The following is a 20,860-nucleotide window of genomic DNA, read 5'->3' as shown; positions in this document are numbered from 1 at the left end:
TGGAGAACTAAACCTCGGACCTAGCGGTTCGGAGCACTCACTACCTGTGTCGCAGGCAGACACAGCCGTCGGTCATTCAAGACCGGGCGAGAAATATTCTGCGCATCCAACTCCGGCCGCAATCCGATAATGGCCGACTCCAACAACAGCAGTGGTCGCAGGCCGACCTACCCTGCCGGAACGATCGCCAAAGTGGTACATTCGCGCCAGAACTTCAAACGAAGTGCAATATAGGAGCTAATGACTTTATTCTTAGGCCACGGATATCCTGAACGAGACTTTCCAAAACATCATTCATGACCTTGTCGCCAAAGCTCACCGTGAAGAGAAGGTGGCGCGCATGCGGTCTGCGGTGGTAGTCGCACGACAGAAAGCGGAGGAAGATGCAATTATGCCCGAGGAAGCGCCTAGCAAAACCTCAACTGATACCAAGAGAGAGATTGTCCTTGATACCAAAAAGCTTGCGAGTATGCGCGTGGAGACGGATGCGGCCGTGTACGACCGCGGAAAGGTTTTCCTCAAGGGCAATCCGCTACAAACCGTGAAAGAGCATGTCTGTCCTGATTGTCGTCTTCCGAAGCTCATGTACCCAACTACCGGGGCTTGTTCTCGCCCCTCTCCCGATCCCCGTGCCGAGTACTGTGCGAATGTACCCATGATTAATTTACCTGGCCATGACGTCCACGGCAAGCTGTTTGCGATAATGCCGAACCCCAAGAAGAAGAAAGGTGACCGAGACAGCACCATCCCTGAGATCCCAACCACCAAATGCCCAATCTGCCCTCGTTACTTTGTCATGACTCGTCTCGCCCAACACCTTGAGCGCTGTGTGGGCGGCGGCCGCAACGGCGGCCGCAACAAAACTCCTACGGACAGCGGCGCCAGCAATGGCAACAGTCCCACTTCTTCATCACACAAGCGCTCCTACGCAGACGATGATGAAGAGAGTCCCAGTCCCACCAAAAAGAAGAAGCTGAACGGGCCCAAGAAGGGCTCCAGCAACAAGCCCGGGCCCAGCAAGCTCAAGCAATCCTTCACGGTGGAGGACAATGACGACGACATCAAGAGCGAGCACGCGGACTGAACTCTCATTCATTTCTCATACCCTTTTTCCTATCATGGTGTCAGCGGCGTTTGAGCTTTGTTTTTAGGGTTGGTCATATCCCACGGCGTCTTTGGGTCTGGTTTGGTGTGGTCATGGTTTGACCTCACCTTCGAATAAATCTGCATAGATGAATGATGACGAGGGGGGTGGAATTTGTAGGATGTACATTACTTCATACCATCAAATACAATTGATCAAGGTATTGCAAACAACATGCTTCAGCTTTAGTCATAATAGGAGTTTTTAATCTGTCAAGGTAGTAAATAGTATATGAGTAACTCTTGTACTCACTCTAATCTACTGTAGACATGTAGTGAACTAAAACCGAATCATATGTGAAGGACGTCCAAGGTGAGAGACTATTAGTCAAGTAATACCGGTGATTCACTTCAAAGCCTTAAGTTGTCTATAGTGCAACAGCAGCCCTTGATGACACGACACTGTCTTATCTATGGTATGTCCTTCTTATATTCCTACATCCATAAATGCAAATAGGATCTCGCATTTGAACATAGATTGGGATCACCTGACATGTTGATCTTTAGACCTGAGACCGGCTAGCATCTATGCACCTGTTATCGTTTCAATATTACGAGCATTGACACCGCTCTTACATATATTTCAGGGGTTTAATCACTTCCTGCACATAACAGGCCTTCTCTTTGCTTCGAATATTAGATCAAACCCTGAATTCCTTGCTGTCTCGAGACATGTTGACGTCCCTGCTACGGTCCTTCCCTCGGCTTGGACGAAGATGGGCACCGCTTAACTTTTCCAACCCAAATTTCGCCCGGATAGCAACCAGCGAAGTAATTGAAGAAGAGACCATTCCAGGCTATCTTGCTGCCCGGTACTACCCTACCCAAATAGGGGAGATCTTCAAGGACCGATATCAAGTGGTGGGAAAGCTAGGATTTGGGGCTAGCTCGACTGTTTGGCTAGCACGAGATATGGAGTAAGAGGCCCATAAAATCTCTTTCTGGGATACATATTGAAGATCATGCCATAAATCGTTCACTGACTCACTATATAGCCACCGTCGATATGTCACCCTCAAGATGTTTATCAAATCTACATCAATGGGGCAACAATTGAACAATGAGCTTAATATCTACAGACGTATCGAAGGAGCCTCCCATAGACATCCAGGATACAAGTACGTCAGATCATTACTTGACTCCTTTGATGTCCATGGACCCGAAGACAAACATCGATGCCTTATCCATCCTCCACTATGGGAGAGTTTATTGGCTTTTCTGTTCTCTAACCCAATACGGCGACTCCCTACGCCAGTTTTAGCAGTTACACTCCACCGTCTATTTTTGGCGTTGGATTTTCTGCATACAAATTGTAAAATTATACATACCGGTAAGCATTCTTGTGCTACGTTCTGATATATTGTTGACACATAAATTCATCACATATCAGATATCAAGGCAGACAATATCATGTTTGGTATCAACGATGATTCCGTTTTTAGGGAATTCGAAGCGAATGAGCTTCAAGACCCGAGCCCTAGGAAGGAAATCGACGGAAGAACTATTTACATTTCCCGCCAGCTCGGATTCCCCAAGAGCCTGGGTGCCCCAATTCTCTGTGATTTGGGGTCAGCGGTATTCGGTGATGAAGCACACACAGAAGATATCCAGCCTGATATCTATCGAGCTCCAGAAGTAATCCTGCAAGCTCCATGGACATATAGCGTCGATATCTGGAACGTGGGATGCATGGTAAGAAAGCCAATACTGGACCGTAGTCTTAAGCTTACCTTTCAGGTTTGGGATATCTTTGAAGGAGGGTCCTTGTTTACTGGCCAGGACCCGGAGTTTCAGACTTATCGAAGTCGAGCTCATCTCGCAGAAATGATACGTCTTCTCGGTCCGCCGCCGCCAAGTCTCCTTGCACGAGGCAACTTGACTTCGAAATTCTTTTCAAAAGGTAGGTCATCTATTATCTAGTCTTGTCGGTGAGGTGAGAATTAACTCTTTTCGTTGGAATTCTTAGATGGTTTCTGCGCCGGTGTTCCAATCCACGAACATGTTTCGCTCGAAGATAGGGAAACCACCCTCAAAGAACATGACAAGGAGAGATTTATCCACCTCATGCGGAAGATGTTGCAGTGGGAGCCAGGAACACGAAGCTCGGCTAGGGAATTAGAGCAAGATGAGTGGGTGCAGTCAGAAATACATAAATAATTGCCGTGTCTCGAGACAATGACAGTCTAAGAGGAATCTCAGGCAGATCGAGTTGGCTACTACTTCGTATATAGAGATCGAACAGTTTCCAAGCCATCAACCTACAATTCACACCATGTCCAGAGCTTCCACATGGTAACGAGATAGCTCCCAGTTACTGCTCAAGTGCAGACCTCAATGCCAATGAAGCTCCATCCCAGTCAATAAGAGAGCCATTGAGAAGAGAATTCATAAGATTTGCGCAATATGTACCAAATTTTCAATCTAACAAGGGCTGTACATAAAGCTTTATAGCTTTAAGATAGTATTAATCACCTAGTAGATGATACGGGGGATCTTCGCTTTGTGTTCAGAGAGACTCGATGCTCAGGTGGTTTGGCCCTGGCTCCAGGCCCCCCTGGGGGGGGGGTGATGCTTAATAAGTGCGGGGATCCCCGAGCTTCTCACAATGTTTCCTTCGCCACTCACAGGGCACTACAGATTTTCTAACATGGCCGACCTTAAAACATGGGCAGCTCCTCGACTCTCTGAGCTTCTTCCGCTAGATCCAGAGTCTCTTTCTCAGGTTATCGACTACGCCGTCAGCCTCTCCAGGGAAGCATGTGCAGATCACCTCAAAAATCTCCTTGGCGATTCACCAGCGGCCTTGGAATTTATCTCTTCGTTTAATTCACGACGAGAACCTCAGCGCCCACCCCCGAACACCTCACAAAGCCGAGATGCAACGAGGTCAGGCGGAGGAGCCAAGAAGGGCAAAAAGAAGGCTCCGCTACACAGCGCCGGCCCACCACGGCGACCCGATAACTACGGCGATGTAGGAGGTGGCTACAAAAAAGCCGAGGAGGAAGACTATATGTCCTCTCGCAAACCAAATGCTTCAAATCTTGCAGCATCTCAGCCTGGTTCCTCGTTCTCGTCGCGCATTCCGTCACGCAATCCCTCGCCCTTACCCGCCTCGACCCCGAAGCCACCGCCATCCGCAAGCGGCCCCACGATCTCCGACATGTTACCAAACGTGCGGTCAAAGACGAGCAAGTCAACCCGACAGGGTACCGGGGCAGGATCATCTTCCAAGGGTGGCGCGTCTCTCACAACCAACGATATCTCTGATCTCACCGCGGCGATTGCCGCGTTGGAGGTATCAACAAATCCGAGTTTGGGAGAGAGGCGCAAATGCACTTGTTATGGGGCCCTGCATCCCGTGTTTGAGGCGGCCCCCAATTGTCTCAACTGCGGAAAAATTATCTGCTCACTTGAGGGCTTACAACCATGCTCATTCTGCGGCACACCACTCCTCTCTGCCGAAGAAGTTCAAGGTATGATCCGGGAACTAAGGGCGGAGCGAGGACAAGAGAAGATGCGCGTTCACAATGAAGGCGTTCATCATGAAGGGGGACCTAGACCTACCCCGGGATCCGAACCCACCAAGCTGGACGCCGCAAGAGCACACCGAGACAAGCTACTTCAATTCCAGGCCCAGAACGCCCGTCGGACCAAGGTTGTCGATGAAACAGCTGACTTCGAGACACCGAATATCGCATCAACCTTGTGGATGACGCCCACACAACGAGCACTGGCGCTCAAGAAGCAGCAGCGTATTCAACGTGAGATGGATGAGAAAGCTCGTCCTGAGTGGGAGAAGAAAAAGACTGTGATGAGCCTTGATATTAAGGGTGGCAAGGTTCGCCGAGTCTATCATTCCGCGCCGGCAGAACCAACCCCAGAAACCAGTGAGCCTGACACTGTTGATGAAGGAGGTGCAGAGGACCGCCCGCGAGGGGAACATTCTTTCAGCCGCAACCCTCTCCTCGCGGCTGGCGGTCTTATGCGACCTGTCTGGCGTGCCCCAGAGGGCAAGAAAGTGGAAGAAAATGCGCAAACCGAAAAGAAACAGACCTGGAGACGTGTGCAAGATGATAACGATGACAACGAGCAGTGGATTCTAGACGGAGGACTACACGGACATACCACTTCAACATAATCGGAGAAGAAATTTAGGCGCAAGCGCTAATCAACGAGCTTAAAAAAAAAGCACCCTTTCTGGCCATTCTCATAAGCCTGAACCGACCACCCCATGAAGCAATTTACAGCGGCTGGTCAAAGCTCCATTTTTCTATGCTGCACGTCATTGTTTTGCGGCAAAGCGTGGACACCCCTTATCCCCTGATTTTGTGCGGCCCCAGATTCTTCATGTCAGAAATCCTGGAGACGCCGGCAAATGTCCTTGCGGATATTTGATCCCCTGCTAGAATTCGGTTAATAGCGGTGGCATTACGCACAATTTCCAAGGAAATCCGAGCCAGTGGAGCCGATAGAGGGGTGTCTCTCCTAGTAGGATGCTACTGCATAACCGAATCCGTGCATGACGACAGCCTGGCATAAATAGAAAGATACATCTGTGTTATATTTGTATCAAACGAGACAATGAACTTCAACGATTCCCGCCAGCCCTCAAGTAAAAGCCGTCATTTCTATCTCCTTACTTCATAGAACCTCGAGAACACCCCGATCCCCCGCAAAAGTACCAAGCATCAAGCAGAGCTTCCCCGTGGATCCCATAAAGTCAATAGTACATAGATATTTAAGCATAGCCAATCACCGGCGCTGGATTGGACAGTATCATCTCAAAACAACCGCCTATAACCGAGTCAGAACACAGCCATTCATTATCCTAGAAACCAGTATCATTCACTGGGGATCCATTGCATCCCGTAAGAGCAGCCTAGTCCATTGTCCGGGTCCGTCGTCATTGACCGTGAGCCTCGGTTGGGAGCGGATATCTGCGGCGGGCGGCAGCCGAAGTATAAAGCAAAAGTTTGAGACATCGACGATACCTTGGCCATTATTCCCCGGTTCCTGGATGATCACATCTCACAATGTTCGTTGAATCTGTACTGGAGTGTTTTTCGCTACAGAGGTTGCTGGGAGGGTTAGTAGGGCTATTAACGATAGCGGTATGCATATCCTGTCCTTCTGGTGCTCTTGGTATCAGTCGTATACCCAGTTCCACAAAGTAGCAGATTAGGAAGTAGGAACATAACGCTGACTTTTCTTTCAGACCATATCCTATGCACTCTACAACCGCTTCATCCACCCGCTTCGCCGTATCAACGGCCCCTTCCTCGCATCTATCACTCCCTGGGTCCAACTCTACCATGGCCTAAAAGGCGACCGCCATCTCTGGCTACATGAGCTGCACAAGCAGTACGGGACACATGTGCGTGTCGCACCGAATTTCATCTCCATCAACTCGGACCGTGGACTGCATGATATTTACGGGCACGGGAAACGCCTCCAGAAGGCTAAGTTCTACAATGCGTTCCCTGCTATCAAGGGCGTATATAACACGCATAATGCTATTGATAAGACCATGCATGGGCGCAAGAGAAGAGTGCTTAGCCAGGCCTTCTCGGAAAACGCCCTCAAGGGTATGGAGGATGTGATGCTCCTCCATGTGCGTCAACTGTGCGCCGTGCTGGCTGGGTATGATGGCAACTTCGATTCGCATGATCAGAAGGGCAATGTTAAGAATATGGGTGATTGGTTCAGTTATCTCTCTTATGATGTGATGGGGGAGCTTTGCTTCGGCAAGAGCTTCGATATGCTTATCTCGGAGAGTCTGAGATACAAAGTTGGTCTTGTGGATCGTGCTGCGAACAGACATTATGTGGTAAGTACTTCACTCCTCTTCTCCCTGTGCTGTGTCTTTTGCAGCTTTGGGACCCTATATCTGATTGCTTGATAGTGTGGACTCTGGATGCCTTTGGACACATGGGGTCTGGACCAGATCTTCATTCGCAAGTTGACCCGTGACCGGTGGAACTTCATTATGAACTCGCGTGTTGAGGCCAACGAGCGCGCTAAGGAGCGTACCCAGATTGGCCGTGACGCCAAAAAGGACTTCTTCTATTACCTGTTGAATGCAAAGGACCCGGAGACTGGAAATGGTCTCACCACGCCTGAGCTGTGGGGCGAGTCGAATGTCCTCATGATTGCTGGCAGTGATACTACCTCGACCACCCTGGCAGCGACACTGTTCTACCTTGTTCGGCGACCGGATGCACTGGCGAAGCTATGCGCCGAGGTGCGCGGCGCTTTCAAAGAGGTCGAAGAGATCGTGACCAGCAGCCAGCTCGGCGAATTGGTGTACCTCAAAGCATGCATTGATGAAGCCCTGCGTCTGGCCCCGGCCGTGCCAGGTGCAATTCCTCGCGAAGTGATGGAAGGCGGTGCTATAATCGATGGCGTTTTCCTACCTGCCGGGACAGACTGTGGTACCCCGACATACTCCATCCACCGCCAGGAGCGATACTACCGGGAAGCCGGGACCTACGTGCCTGAGCGTTGGATCGAGGGTGCGACCTGCGTGGCGGCTGGGACGTCGTGGCAGACAACCAAAGAGAGCATTGAGACTGCGCGACACGCATTCTGTCCGTTCAGCATTGGGCCTCGTGGATGTATTGGCAAGAGCATGGCGTTCATGGAAATGCGATTAACGCTAGCGCGACTAGCTTTCCTCTTTGATATGTCGTTCGCAGATCATCAAGGTGAAGATGCGGGGGGCCATCTGGCGCTGACCGATCATTTCACCAGCGCGAAGAGCGGACCAAATGTTGTTTTTCGACGCAAGTAAACATTAGCATAGCATTTTAAATGGTCAATTTATGCCTGAAATTTTCATTTTCATTTTGAAATCAGTGGAAAAGTAGAAACTTGAAACCAAAAAACGTGTCGCCTCCTTAATCTCTCGGCCTCAGCTTTTTTCTCGCCCCCAACTTCAGGACACGGTTGCGCATCTTGGCATCCCTCGAGGCTTTAGACACCATTTACCTTTTTTTTAGTACATTCGATCTTACATGGATTAGTCTGATATCAACCCCAGGGGCTTCTTCATCATGCCCTCAGCCCTGGTCGTGACATTCGTGCAGGCGACCGTGCTAAACGCCATCTCAAACATCCTGGCACAGTTGATCGACCAGCGCAACAACGAAGTAAGCCCAAAAGAGATATTCAAAGACAAAAGAAACAACTAACAACATGCTAGGGACCATTTACTTTGAACTCGATTGCTTTCCTCCAGTTTGTGGGCTATGGCATCCTCATCGTGCCTCCGAATTTCTACTGGCAACGCGCCCTGGAAGCGCGTTACCCCGGATTTCCCACGCGTGCTGAATTCTCAAATGCATTCAGCGTCCAGTCCTTGAAATCGATTTTCTCGCCCCGTGCTTGTCTTTCCCTCTGTTCAAGGTCTAGTCCGGATGAAGCTCTCCCCAGTCACAAAGACAAGGAGAAGCCCCCAGCATCGACTCCTCAACCGCGAACTGGCCTGTATAGCTTCATGATGAAGTTTTTCTTTGACCAGACTGCTACTTCGGTTGTAAATCTTGTCCTATTTGTGGTTATTATCAATCTACTCAAGGGGGAAACTCTGGACCGCTCGTGGGGGTTGGTTGTTACGGTAAGTTCTTCCATTGGCGATTGTTATGATCTGTACAGATGCTGATTGTTGTAGGACTTCCGGCCAATTATGATTGCCCGGCTCAAGTATCGGCCTCTTGTCTCGGTCTTGATGTACACGGTCATTCCCGTAGACCGTCGGGTTGTCTTTGGGAGTGCTTGTGGAGTGCTCTGGGGCGTGTACCTGAGTCTCTATGCTGTGGTCTAGACACTCGCATTCTTTTTTCCATGTTGTTTTTAGCGTTGTACTATCAAGGACGATAGTACACTATCTGTTAAAAAGCGGGTCCATGTTCATTCGGTTATATCTCCAGTTTTCGACATTTGGTTTGTTTCAACATTATACGGGGTATAGATGGAGTATAGTGTGTGCTTATTTTCTCATTTTTGTTTTTGTTCTGTTCTCAAATCTTAGACGGCTATTTTCTCTTATCTTTAATTTTGAATTGATACTCGGGAGAAATCATAATTTCTATGCTCTATGTTCATTTGACATGAAAGGAGGATCATCCTTCAATGCGTGCGCCGTGGCTTGAGCTTCCACATTTTGGTCTCTTAGCCGTCGATCCCACCGTTCACGCCAATGATGGTCAAAGTCAATCGTCTTTTTAATTTATTGTTAGGTATGACTACATAGCACATGGACTGCACAGCAAGACGACTGTGGATCTCGCCATCCAATACCTGATGCTCATTTCGGGATGAGTTGGCTGTGACCCATTTCTACCCGGATTTTGTTACCGTTCACTAACACTCTCCCAGCCTCACCCAAGCCATGGAATGGCCCTAGTATGGAACATGGTAGTACAATTATCTACTGCCTGTTTTGAGCAGATAGAACATTGTCAGTAATCAAAGGACATTGGCACCTACGTCTTGAAGAAAGGGCAGGTCACATTAATGGGCCGTATTTTGAACACCACAAGAGCCCAGCGAGCACGATGTTATGTGGCCTGAGATGATCTCAGATACAAGTTCTCAATCCAGTTCTGAGTTTCCGATGATCATCCCCCTGTCACTGACGTCAATTGCCCTGGGATCTACTATATAGAATCCCTCCGCCTCCGTTGACACCCAAATGTTCCCACACTACTCCGCAGGCCATGTGGGAGTTCCCCTCAGAAACCGGCTTCTTGAATCGTGGATGAAAGGAACAAAAAGCTGGTTATTGGCTCGCAAGACCCCCGGTTGACAGCATTCATGAACATTCTTGGGGCGGGCAGGGCTCCCACCGCGCCATTTTCGTCTCTCAGACCCAGCCCCTCTGGCAGCCCACGTCTGGAATGAAGACATCGTGAGAATACCAGGTGCTAAAAATGCCGTCATTTAACATGGCATATAAGGATTGGAAGAGCGGACGCGGCTCATAGGATTTGAGCTTTCTGGTCGAAGACTGATCTATCTCATTCTCTGTGGAGTTACATACGAACTCCATCGCTTGCCTAGGTATCCTCGCATACTTCATATTAGATCCAACTATATTCCGAGCAAGGACACGGCCTCATATAAGACGACACTATGATGTTCGACTCGAGAGGCCTCTTTCCGGCAATTACAGTACTCGTCGCATTTATACTCACAATTCTATGTCTCTTCGCAGGGACGCGGACAGACTTCTTAGGCGATGCAGATATTTTAACGGTAAGCCATATCGCCCACGGTCATATACCCCATCGTTGAGTGACAGTCACACAAAAACTGACATGTTCTCCATTCAGCTTTATACACCCGAAGGCAGCACCGACAGTGTAGCTCATGATTTCTATTCCGTCCATGTCATGTCCTACTGCCAGGGAACACTGGGAGCAGCGAACCTTACTACAGGAGTCACGCACAATGTGACCAAGTGTTCCAACCGCACGATCTTGTTCTCATTTGACCCAACGCAAGCCTGGCCAAAGGAGATCACTGACGGCGCAGGGCTGGAGTGGCCCCGCGTGATCAGTGACGACTTCCACGCCTTCAGAGTGACCAGTCAATCCATGGCTATCCTGTACTGCATAGGAGTAGGCGCGATGGGCGCCGTCCTCCTTGTACGAGCATGGACGATTCTCGCTCCACAAGCAGCACAGGGCTTATTTGAATTTGGGTTTTTAATGGTGAGCAGGACCCCGTGTATGGACACGATCTGACGGGAGTGATCCCTACCTGAACTCTGATGTGTCTGTGCAGTGCAGGGCTCTTAGGTTCAGCTCACATTCCACCTGGGCAGAATACGGATTCAGTGGCTGACTATGAAGTATCTAGCTCGGGACGCTTAGCACCAGTATTGCATCCATCATTGCGACAGTTCTCGCCTTTGAGTTCGTGGCTTTGATTAACGCCCACGGCAAGGGCTCAAACGTGTCGGCCCAATATGGCGAGAAGTTCCTTGGAATGACTTGGGCCGCCACGGGGTTGCTGCTCGTGGGTAGTGTTGCATGCTTTGTGAATGTCTTTGTTCACGGGCAGGCTGCATCGCCTGTACCCGCCGAAAAAGACATAGAGGGGTAACCCCCAAAAGCAAAATGAGGGGCGGTGCTAGCCAGTCGGAGAAGACAGGGCTAGACCGGGGGCGGGAGTCGGAGAAAGTCGCAACTATTATTCCCCATAGATGTACTCCGTATACAAGAGTCATTTATTTTGTTCATATAACGACTATCCCAATAGAGCATAGTAAATCTCAGGAACTGCAAGACTGTTTCAAGCGAAATTGCAAAGTTGCCAATCCGGCCACCTGCTTTTGCGGGATATCTGAGGGTTGGGCGTGTGCAGCCAATAGTTCAGAGGTTAGGCTTTCCTCACCCCCAAGCCCCTAAGGGCTAGGGCGTCTTTTCTCTCTTTCTCTCCCCACGGGCAGTGCATGCGGCAGGCAGCAACCTATCCCAGGGCTCAGTCTGAGCCCTTGACTTGCATAGAAATCAATAGACCGGCATCGAAACAAATGAAATAAACCTCGGCTGGATCGCGTTCGCCGCGACTAACGGGTAAAAACTGGGTCGGGGCCCTGCCAACCGTTCATCCGACGTCACCACATGTGGAGTATGAGGAAAGTCGATCAAGGGTGTCTGGACTGAGGTCTATGGGTCTTCAGAAATGGGTAGAAGATTCATGCCTTGAAAGCAGCGAAACAGAAGGAAAAAAAAACCTGCAAAATAATCCGAATAATCCCAAGAATCCCAAGAATCTCAATAATACCGCATTATACCTCATGTCAGTATAGGGCTTGGACGAAGGACCACAGTACTCCGAGCACGGGTTTCCCGGTCTATCGGCTGGCTTGCTCCGAGCTAATCCATTGCGCCAAGGGTTTATACTTCTTTCCCGTCAAAGCGCGGCGTATGCGGGCCATACACCAGAGGCAGCGAGGTGGGCGGGTTTTCCCGGTGATTTTGTTTGTTTTCCGGTGAGTGGTTCAGGCGCGAAGGTGCAAATGGAAATGAAGGGAGTATAAAGCGCAAAACAGGGAATAGTGGGGACTCGTGGACCTGTGGCCCATTTTGGCCTTGGGCTCTGGCAACGGTTCCCCCGAGACGAGGTTGCACGGGGGCAAGTGTAACATTTGTCGGGTCAATTTAATTGCAAAGAAATCAAAAGAATTCCGAAATAATTAATCCGATAATCCCATTATTGACCATTAATCAGACTATTCATGATGGTCTCATCTTATGACATCCGTTCCAAACAGGGCGGAGGCTAGTCCCGGCCAATATCTATGAAGTCATCGTCATTATCTCCAGCGGCCACTTTTGAGCAATACCTTGGATTTGATACGTTCTTGCCCTTTTGGGTTTGTTTCCCCCCCTTTTTTTGGTTTAAATAGCAGGTGCTTTCCCCTTGGATTGGAAAGCGCGACTTATGCGACATCTGTTCTAGTTCCCGTTAGACTACTGATCTACTTCCTTCCTACTTCGTCTTATACTTCTACTCCTACCTCTACTTCTACTTCTACTTATACCCCTCTTCCTCTTCTTCTACTCATCCTACTTCTCTCTTCCTGATCCCCACACCCCCATACCTCAACACCTCATCTCATCATGGAGAAGAAAGCTATTCATTTCGGTGGTGGTAACATCGGCCGTGGTTTCGTCGCAGAGTTCCTCCACACGGCGGGCTATGAGGTCGTCTTCGTTGATGTGATGGACAATATCATCAACGCTCTCCAGAACAGCAAGACCTATGAAGTCACTGAAGTCAGCAACGAGGGCGAGACCACCAAGACCATCACCGACTACCGTGCAATCAACTCCAAAACCCATGAGAGCGATGTCATCCAGGAGATCTCCACCGCAGATATCGTGACTTGCGCCGTGGGTCCTAATATCCTCAAGTTCATCGCCCCCGTGATTGCCAAGGGCATTGATGCCCGCACTGACGCCACGCCGCTGGCTGTCATTGCATGTGAGAACGCCATCGGCGCCACCGATACCCTGCACGGTTTCATCAAGGACCACACCTCCCAAGACCGTCTGGACTCGTTGCCAGACCGAGCCCGCTTTGCCAACTCGGCGATCGACCGTATTGTCCCCGCCCAGGCTGCGGACAGTGGTCTCAACGTGCGCATCGAGAAGTTCTACGAATGGGTTGTGGAGTCGACGCCATTCGGCGAGCATGGCCACCCCGAAATCGCCGCTATCCACTGGGTGGACAACCTAGAGCCCTACATTGAGCGCAAGCTGTTCACTGTCAACACCGGTCACGCCACTGCAGCCTACTATGGTTACAATGCCGGCAAGAAGACCATTGCTGAATCCCTTGAAGATCCCCGCATCCGCGACATTGTCCGTAATGTGCTTCAAGAGACTGCCTCCCTCATCGTCGACAAGCATGAAATCAGCGCTGCCGCGCAGCAGGAGTACGTCGAAACCATCATCGCCCGAATCTCAAACCGCCATCTTGAGGACAGTGTCGAGCGTGTAGGGCGCGCCCCGATGCGCAAATTGTCCCGCAAGGAGCGATTCATCGGCCCGGCTGGGCAGCTGGCCGAGCGTGGAGGAAAGTTCGAGTCCCTCTTGGGCTCTGTCGAGATGGCTCTGCGCTTCCAGAATGTGGAAGGTGACGAGGAAAGTGTAGAACTGGCCCAGATCCTCAAGGAGAACTCGCCTGCCGACGCTGCTGTCAGATTGACCGGCTTGGACCGAGACCACCCTCTATTCCCCCATGTGGTCAAGGTCGTGGACGACGTACAATCCGACGCAAAGTAGGCACCTTTTCCCTTGAACCGGCCTTTCACAACAATGTTAACACGACTTTCCAGAGAGGCAGGGCAACCACACATTTGATTTCGCTTTGATTGACATCAACTGGCATGGATTATGGAGAATACCAGGTACACGGCGCGACGGAGAAATGGGGTTCACTTTTTTTTGATATGATTTTACAAACTGTAGTATGAATAAGCAGTCGGAATAAACACATTTCTATTCCCCTCTAGCATCTCATAACTTACTATCTACCCAAACAGGCTTCCTCTTCTCCACGAAAGCCAATAATCCCTCCTTGATATTCTCCCCCTCATACAACCTCTTCACCCAAGTCTCATTCAACATCGAAGTCGCCTCATCCGCCCCAATCCCCTCCCACCCCAACTTCACCCCCTCCCGACTAACCAACACCGAATCAGGACTATTCCCTGCAATCTCCCCAGCAACCCCCAAAGCCTTCTCCACAACCGCCCTCGCAATCTCCTCCTCCTTCTCCCCCTCCACAATCCAATTAACAAGCCCCCACTTTTCCGCCTCTGCCGCCCCAACCATCCGCCCCGTCAAAACCATCTCCATAGCCCGCTGCTTCCCCACAGTCCGCACCAGCCGCGGCAACGCACCAGCCAGCGCCACAACCCCCCTCTTCACCTCCGGCAGCGCAAAAACCGCCTTTGCCGACGCAACCACAATATCACTGTTGATAATCATCTCCGTTCCCCCGCCGAGACAGAGTCCATTCACCGCACAGATCACCGGCTTCTTGCCTTTTCGGCGGGCCAGCCCGCCGAATCCGCTATTGGGCATAACGCTGGATTTGGAACTGGATTCCGATGAAGTGCGGTTGTTCCATTCTGTTTTGTGTTAGTATCTTCAATTTCCCTTTTTTTTCCCCCGAAGTGTTCAGGCTGGGGGCTTGTTCGATGTTGGTGATTCATGTTGGACTCACCTTTTAGATCGGCGCCGGCGCAGAATGCCCGTCCCGTTCCTGTGAGGATGCCTACGCGGAGACTGGGCTCTTCGTCGAGCCATTCCCATACTTCGTGTAGGTCTGCGTGGCCTTGGGTGTTTATGCAGTTTAGGTCGCGCGGCCGGTTTAGTGTCACCAGGAGGATGTGGGGTGCTGGGTAGCTGAGGATTGCATGGGCTGGGGTTGGGGGTTGGATTGTGAAGGATGGCATTTTTGGGCTTTTTGGTCTTGTAGAAGTAGTCTTTTTCTAGTATTTTGTTTCCAGCGATAGAGGGAATCGAGGGTTATAGGGCTTATTAAGGGGAAGCAAGGTCCACTGAGTTGGGGTTTGTAGATGCGGAGAAGATGCCGAGGGCCGAAGTGTGGGGGGTATAGATCACATCGATGGAGATTATTGCCTAGGTATATGAGCTCTTTTTCTACATTATGTACTTGCTATTGTGCAAATCACATATTCTATTGAAGGGTTAGAGCTTTGTGAAGTACAGGTATTCATTGCCTGCGATTTTATGTTGATAGTTTCTTAAATCTGAACTTGTCAGATCAACATTTCCGCCCATCTCCCAGATTTCGCTATTAACGCCGTGATTAAACGCAAGAACGCCCCCGAATAAAATCACAAAGTAGATTTGGATATCAACTAAGCAAGTGCGGCATATAATCGTGGATCTGGCGCATCTATGCCTTGTTAATCCAGCCACTGTGGACCATGAAATCGTAAATGCGGCTAGTTTTGGTGCCCTCGATCTAGACAGGTCAGCAAAGAATTCTGTAAAATAATCCCAGTGAGAAACAAACCTTGCAAATTGTTCGTGCATCTTTCTTCTTCAGGCTGCCACCCTGCTTCATGGCTTCCTTCAACAGGGTCTCTTTGACAACTAGATAGGGCTTCGGCATCAGACGCAGGACATTGCATACCTCTGCCTCCTCCTTAGTTAGGAGGTGTAAGTCGGCAGCGGTATCATTATCCAGCTTCCACGATGGCATTCCGCTGAGCGGTGGCACTACGTATTTCGTCTTTGCCGGCTGTGGAGGAGGTGCATCCCCATCAACAGCGAAGGCGCGATCGAAATCGTTCAATGGTTCATCGGCAGGATCTGGCGGTGCGTGTGGGTTGGCAGCCTTCTGCAATCGCAGCGGCAGTTCAGGCGTGGTCAGCTGAATTGCCGCTGCCGGGGTCTCTGTCAGCTGTGCCTGCTTAGGGCGCGTGCTAGCAAAACGATCGAATGAGCCTTGAGGTATCAATCGTTGCATACGCTGTTGCTTATCCTGCTCAAACTTCTCGCCTGCCTTGAGATCCCCGATGCCCATCTGCCGCCACTCTTGAAGCTGTGAGATGGCCAGACGGAGGTTGTGCTCGTACTCAAGACCCTTGTTAATCTCTTCAAAGTCTTTGCTGTTCATCATCCGAGCTAATGGCTTTGCTTTGTTCAACAAGTCTCGCTCCTCCTTGGACCGTTTCTTGTCCAGAGCGGTGTTCTTCCGGTATTCGAGGAGATTGTGCTCGAATAGGATCTTCTTCCGTTCTGTACGTGCCGTAAGGCGGGCGTTGTAAATATCGACGACAGTCATCTTGAGCTCTGTCTCTGCGTCTGGTTCGCCGCTTTCATTGAGTCCAGCCCCAGGCTCGAAAGTCATGTGTTGCACCGCTTCTTCGGCATCGTTTAAGAACTCGGTCTCGAACTCCAGTCGGCCAGGCATGTAGCCCTGCACTTCGTGACATGCGGGTACACTGGCCGTAGGCTTCTGTTTTGGTGTGCTTGGGTGTGCTGCCTTGGCTGCATCCTTGCGCTCTTCGATACGACGCTTCTTTCGCGATTGGAACTCCTCTTTGGATATCGAATCCTGCAGATCCCTATCGTCGGGATCGGCGCGAGCTGCAAGTGGGAAGTTCACGCTCTCCAGATATGTGTCGTAGTAGTGGTCCCGCACTTCGTCCTTGCTGCGGAAACCGCCGATGTGATCTGCGATGTCGGCCCAGGAACCCAGCCCGTAGATCTCTGCGCCTTCTAATAATAACAATTCTTCATCGGCGCCCCAATCCTTTTGAAAGATAGGGACTGAGTTCTGTTCAATCACTTGGAACGGATGTGTCGCGGGGTCATGATTGTTGGAGTTCTTTCCAGCTGCGAAGCAGGGAACACAGAGGTCATATTCGGGGCAAGCAGGATGCGAACACGAGATGCGAACCTATGCGATAGTGTCGCGTCAGCTTTTGAAGCTGTGACAAGCATCCTGGAGATTCATAGCACAATCGTGTCAAGACTTACCGTTGACGTAACATCAATGGAGCAGACATCGCAGTGGAACTTCGTGCCTGCCTCAGTACCGCGCGAGGCGGTCTTCTTGCGTATCACACCCATTAGCCCTCCCCGTTCATCCTCCGAATTATGCGGTGTAGTAGCGAGAACCCAATCAGACGTAAAAGCCTGAAAATCCTAGAGTTGCAGGTGACGAGTTAAGGTGAGATCTTCCGGGGTAGGTGGTCTCCGCACTTCGGAGCGGGGAATCTTCCGAAAACCTTCAAGGGAGTCGATGGGAAATGAGCCGGCAGCAATCCAGGCCAGATTCCAAGGTCTCAAGTTCTGTGGAGTCAACTGCCCTTGATCGTTACGGCGTGGGGGAGGAGTTGACAGTCGTCAACCCTTGTGGCGGAGCAGTGGCTGATGCTGATTAATTACTGTACCAGATGGTGACTGGTTCAGCCAATCAGAGTGGTAACTGGGGGTAATCTATGGTATTCCATGTATTTGGTTTACAGGGGGACTTCCCCTCTCTCATTCTGGGCATTCGATTTCTCGACTCTTTCTTATCCTTAGTTGTGCTTCCAAACAGATTCAAAAAGCTAGTGGTGGTTGTCTTCGTCTTGACTGCCTCTCCTTTTGCGTGTGTGTATCTGTGTTCTTGTGTGGCTCTCCAGGTTTTTAATTTGGGGGCCTTTCGCATGTTCATTATTGGGTGATTCTAGCACCCTGCACACCACACGCATTGCGGTATCTTGGACTTTGACCTTTTCTTCTCTATTCCTTTTTTACAACCGCCACTATGTCTTGGAAGCTAACTAAAAGTATGTTCACTGGCAGTTGGTCTCCCTCTCCTCCCCTCGAAATACCCCTCCTGTGCACGGCAATGAAATCCGTAGGCAATCGCTAATAGTTCTATCTTGTTTCAGAGTTGAAGGAGACGCACCTGGCACCTTTGACCTCCTCTTTTGGCCGCTCGTCATCCACTTCGACAATCAGGGGAGACTCGAACGGTGATGAGGCTACGACCCCCGTGGCCTCCAACCCACCTAGTGTCGCCTCCGCCACTTCGTCAACAAACGGCATTTGTATGTTATCTCCCCTATCGCTCCTTCAGGGGAAGTCTCACGAGTGACTGATAACTAATTTTTTGTGAAAAGCGGCCTCTGAGTCTCTTGTCTCTCCTCCTGTGGCTCCTGTGAACCCCGGAATCCTCATTGTCACCCTCCATGAAGGGCGCAATTTTTCGCTGTCGCCTCATTTCCAGCAGATCTTCAACTCGCATTTCCAAAATAACTCTTACGCGCCCTCCTCTTTACGCCCAAGCACCTCTTCTTCGTCACATTCAACTCAAAATCAAGCGGGTTCCTTTGTGCAGTCGGGCCGACCTCAGTCCACAAGTGGGGGTATCAACGCTGCCCCCACTATTCACGGTCGCTATTCTACCAAGTACCTGCCTTACGCCCTCCTCGATTTCGAAAAGAACCAGGTCTTTGTAGATGCTGTGTCCGGCACCCCTGAGTCCCCATTGTGGGCTGGCGACAACACAGCTTTCAAATTCGATGTGTCCCGAAAGACTGAGCTGAATGTACAGTTGTATCTGCGCAACCCCGCCGCCCGGCCTGGTGCCGGACGAAGTGAGGACATCTTCTTGGGCGCATGCAAGGTCAACCCTCGCTTTGAAGAGAACCAGCCATATGTGGAAGATCCGAAGCTTAGCAAGAAGGACAACCAGAAGGCCGCCGCAGCCCATGATGAGCAGGGGCGCCAACTTGGTCAGCAGGGTGCTGAGTGGCTGGACCTCCAGTTCGGTGTTGGCTCGATCAAAATTGGCATTTCCTTCGTGGAGAACAAGCAACGCAGTCTTAAATTAGAAGACTTTGATTTGCTCAAGGTTGTTGGCAAGGGTAGTTTCGGCAAGGTCATGCAGGTCATGTAAGAGAATTTCAGATTTTTATCACTGCTTTTTTGCAAGATGCTGACAATCGACCACAGGAAGAAAGATACTGGTCGGATCTACGCCCTTAAGACAATCCGCAAGGCTCACATTATCTCGCGATCGGAGGTCACACACACACTTGCCGAGCGATCAGTGCTTGCCCAGATCAACAACCCGTTCATTGTTCCGCTGAAGTTCTCATTCCAGTCACCGGAGAAGTTGTACTTCGTGTTGGCGTTTGTTAACGGTGGAGAGTTGTTCCACCATTTGCAAAGGGAGCAGCGATTCGATATTAACAGAGCCCGTTTCTACACCGCAGAGTTGCTGTGCGCTCTTGAGTGTCTTCACGGATTCAAGGTTATTTACCGAGATCTTAAGCCCGAGAACATTCTTCTCGATTACACTGGACATATCGCTCTTTGCGATTTCGGTCTCTGCAAGTTGGACATGAAGGACGAGGATCGGACAAACAGTAAGATTTATTGATCATGACACATTCCAATCATAGCTAACCAGACCTAGCTTTCTGTGGTACTCCCGAATATCTCGCTCCCGAACTGCTTCTTGGCAATGGTTATACCAAGACCGTGGATTGGTGGACTCTTGGCGTCTTGCTCTACGAGATGTTGACTGGCCTGCCTCCATTCTACGATGAGAACACCAACGAAATGTACCGCAAGATCTTGCAAGAGCCTTTGACCTTCCCCAGCAGCGATATCGTCCCGCCTGCTGCACGTGATCTCCTCACGCGACTGCTCGACCGTGATCCCGTGCGCCGACTTGGTGCCAACGGCGCTGCAGAGATCAAGTCTCACCACTTCTTCGCCAACATTGACTGGCGCAAGCTTCTCCAGAGGAAGTACGAGCCCAGCTTCCGACCCAACGTGGTATGTAACTATTCATCTCTTCCGTGAAAGCGACCCGGTAACTAACCCGAGATAGATGGATGCCCGCGATACTGAAAACTTCGACCGTGAATTCACCTCCGAAGCACCTCAGGATTCCTACGTCGATGGCCCCGTCCTGTCGCAAACCATGCAGCAGCAGTTCGTCGGATGGTCGTACAACCGACCCGTGGCTGGCCTCGGCGATGCAGGCGGCAGTGTCAAAGACCCGTCCTTCGGTAGCATCCCAGAGTAGGATATCTCGCAGCATCAAATTAAATCGAGAATCTATGTTCAAGAAAGAGAGGAGATTCCATAGAGATCATTGTCCCTTTTGTGTGTATGTCTCTCGTTAACATATCCCGAATCTTGATCTGGTGTCTTTCTTACTCCTCTTTTATCTCTGCTTGCCATTGCTGTGTTTTTTGACACATTGTGTTCTTTTTTTTCTGTTTATCACCATCACAAAGGAGTCTGTGGCATCTTGATATCGGAAACGCTCCTGATCTTCGAGACGATATTGTTCTCGTTTCATCTGTCCGTTGAGCGCTTTGATTTGATTTTCTTGTCTTGTTCGGTCATCTTCCTTCCATCTCAAGTGTTCATTCTCTTCCCCCAGGCAGGTTCCTTTCTTATCCTTGGTTTTTCGTTGCTTTTTCTCAAGCGGTCATCGTCTGCACCCCTTGTTTTGTATTCTCGATAAAAACTTTACAATGGACAATGCCAAGCGGATCTGTTTATCAACATTCAGTGAACTATGGGACATGAATATCGGAATGAAATGATTCTCTTTTTCGACGTTTTATACAAGTAGCTGCTTCAGTCTTCCCCTTTCAGATTCGCCCACTGGTGTATGGAGCTAGAAAACACCGACGTTTTGAGGTGGG

The 20,860-nt window shown here is 50.2% G+C and overlaps 10 protein-coding genes across 10 annotated transcripts; 8 read left to right on the top strand and 2 right to left on the bottom strand.

Moving 5' to 3' along the window:
- Positions 1–129: 129 nt before the first annotated feature.
- N7457_002546 (uncharacterized protein) lies at positions 130–1,084 on the top strand (the record flags this gene model as incomplete). Its single annotated transcript, XM_057173592.1, has 2 exons — positions 130–195; positions 257–1,084. The coding sequence occupies 2 exons, from the start codon at positions 130–132 to the stop codon at positions 1,082–1,084; spliced, it is 894 nt and encodes a 297-aa protein (XP_057033743.1).
- A 731-nt stretch (positions 1,085–1,815) lies between these two features.
- On the top strand, positions 1,816–3,300 carry N7457_002545 (uncharacterized protein; the record flags this gene model as incomplete). The annotated part of the gene is made up of 5 exons (XM_057173591.1): positions 1,816–2,060; positions 2,139–2,261; positions 2,586–2,835; positions 2,881–3,043; positions 3,110–3,300. The coding sequence occupies 5 exons, from the start codon at positions 1,816–1,818 to the stop codon at positions 3,298–3,300; spliced, it is 972 nt and encodes a 323-aa protein (XP_057033742.1).
- Positions 3,301–3,790: 490 nt separating this feature from the next.
- On the top strand, positions 3,791–5,281 carry N7457_002544 (C2HC5-type zinc finger protein; the record flags this gene model as incomplete). The annotated part of the gene is made up of 1 exon (XM_057173590.1): positions 3,791–5,281. One exon carries the CDS (start codon positions 3,791–3,793, stop codon positions 5,279–5,281), a length of 1,491 nt encoding a protein of 496 aa, XP_057033741.1.
- An 895-nt stretch (positions 5,282–6,176) lies between these two features.
- On the top strand, positions 6,177–7,933 carry N7457_002543 (cytochrome P450; the record flags this gene model as incomplete). The annotated part of the gene is made up of 3 exons (XM_057173589.1): positions 6,177–6,191; positions 6,359–6,970; positions 7,046–7,933. The coding sequence occupies 3 exons, from the start codon at positions 6,177–6,179 to the stop codon at positions 7,931–7,933; spliced, it is 1,515 nt and encodes a 504-aa protein (XP_057033740.1).
- Positions 7,934–8,195: 262 nt separating this feature from the next.
- On the top strand, positions 8,196–8,965 carry N7457_002542 (Mpv17/PMP22 family protein; the record flags this gene model as incomplete). The annotated part of the gene is made up of 3 exons (XM_057173588.1): positions 8,196–8,291; positions 8,345–8,758; positions 8,813–8,965. 3 exons carry the CDS (start codon positions 8,196–8,198, stop codon positions 8,963–8,965), a joined length of 663 nt encoding a protein of 220 aa, XP_057033739.1.
- Positions 8,966–10,275: 1,310 nt separating this feature from the next.
- N7457_002541 (SUR7/PalI family protein) lies at positions 10,276–11,250 on the top strand (the record flags this gene model as incomplete). The annotated part of the gene is made up of 3 exons (XM_057173587.1): positions 10,276–10,398; positions 10,476–10,856; positions 11,005–11,250. 3 exons carry the CDS (start codon positions 10,276–10,278, stop codon positions 11,248–11,250), a joined length of 750 nt encoding a protein of 249 aa, XP_057033738.1.
- Positions 11,251–12,773: 1,523 nt separating this feature from the next.
- Positions 12,774–13,940, top strand: N7457_002540 (mannitol-1-phosphate 5-dehydrogenase; the record flags this gene model as incomplete). Its single annotated transcript, XM_057173586.1, has 1 exon — positions 12,774–13,940. One exon carries the CDS (start codon positions 12,774–12,776, stop codon positions 13,938–13,940), a length of 1,167 nt encoding a protein of 388 aa, XP_057033737.1.
- A 234-nt stretch (positions 13,941–14,174) lies between these two features.
- N7457_002539 (enoyl-CoA hydratase/isomerase family protein) lies at positions 14,175–15,118 on the bottom strand (the record flags this gene model as incomplete). The annotated part of the gene is made up of 2 exons (XM_057173585.1): positions 14,175–14,791; positions 14,887–15,118. The coding sequence occupies 2 exons, from the start codon at positions 15,116–15,118 to the stop codon at positions 14,175–14,177; spliced, it is 849 nt and encodes a 282-aa protein (XP_057033736.1).
- A 467-nt stretch (positions 15,119–15,585) lies between these two features.
- Positions 15,586–17,270, bottom strand: adaB (chromatin-binding transcription regulator ADA2; the record flags this gene model as incomplete). Its single annotated transcript, XM_057173584.1, has 3 exons — positions 15,586–15,654; positions 15,706–17,097; positions 17,178–17,270. The coding sequence occupies 3 exons, from the start codon at positions 17,268–17,270 to the stop codon at positions 15,586–15,588; spliced, it is 1,554 nt and encodes a 517-aa protein (XP_057033735.1).
- A 682-nt stretch (positions 17,271–17,952) lies between these two features.
- N7457_002537 (AGC-kinase C-terminal) lies at positions 17,953–20,229 on the top strand (the record flags this gene model as incomplete). The annotated part of the gene is made up of 4 exons (XM_057173583.1): positions 17,953–17,974; positions 18,080–18,238; positions 18,311–18,787; positions 20,081–20,229. 4 exons carry the CDS (start codon positions 17,953–17,955, stop codon positions 20,227–20,229), a joined length of 807 nt encoding a protein of 268 aa, XP_057033734.1.
- Positions 20,230–20,860: the final 631 nt, after the last annotated feature.

The sequence above is a fragment of the Penicillium paradoxum genome (assembly GCF_028828445.1).
Source record: "Penicillium paradoxum strain IBT 22861 chromosome Unknown utg000003l_segment0_segment0, whole genome shotgun sequence".
NCBI classification, from domain to species: Eukaryota; Fungi; Ascomycota; class Eurotiomycetes; order Eurotiales; family Aspergillaceae; genus Penicillium; species Penicillium paradoxum.
The sequence above is the reverse complement of the archived record's forward strand: the minus strand, read 5'-3'. Positions and strand labels throughout refer to the sequence as shown.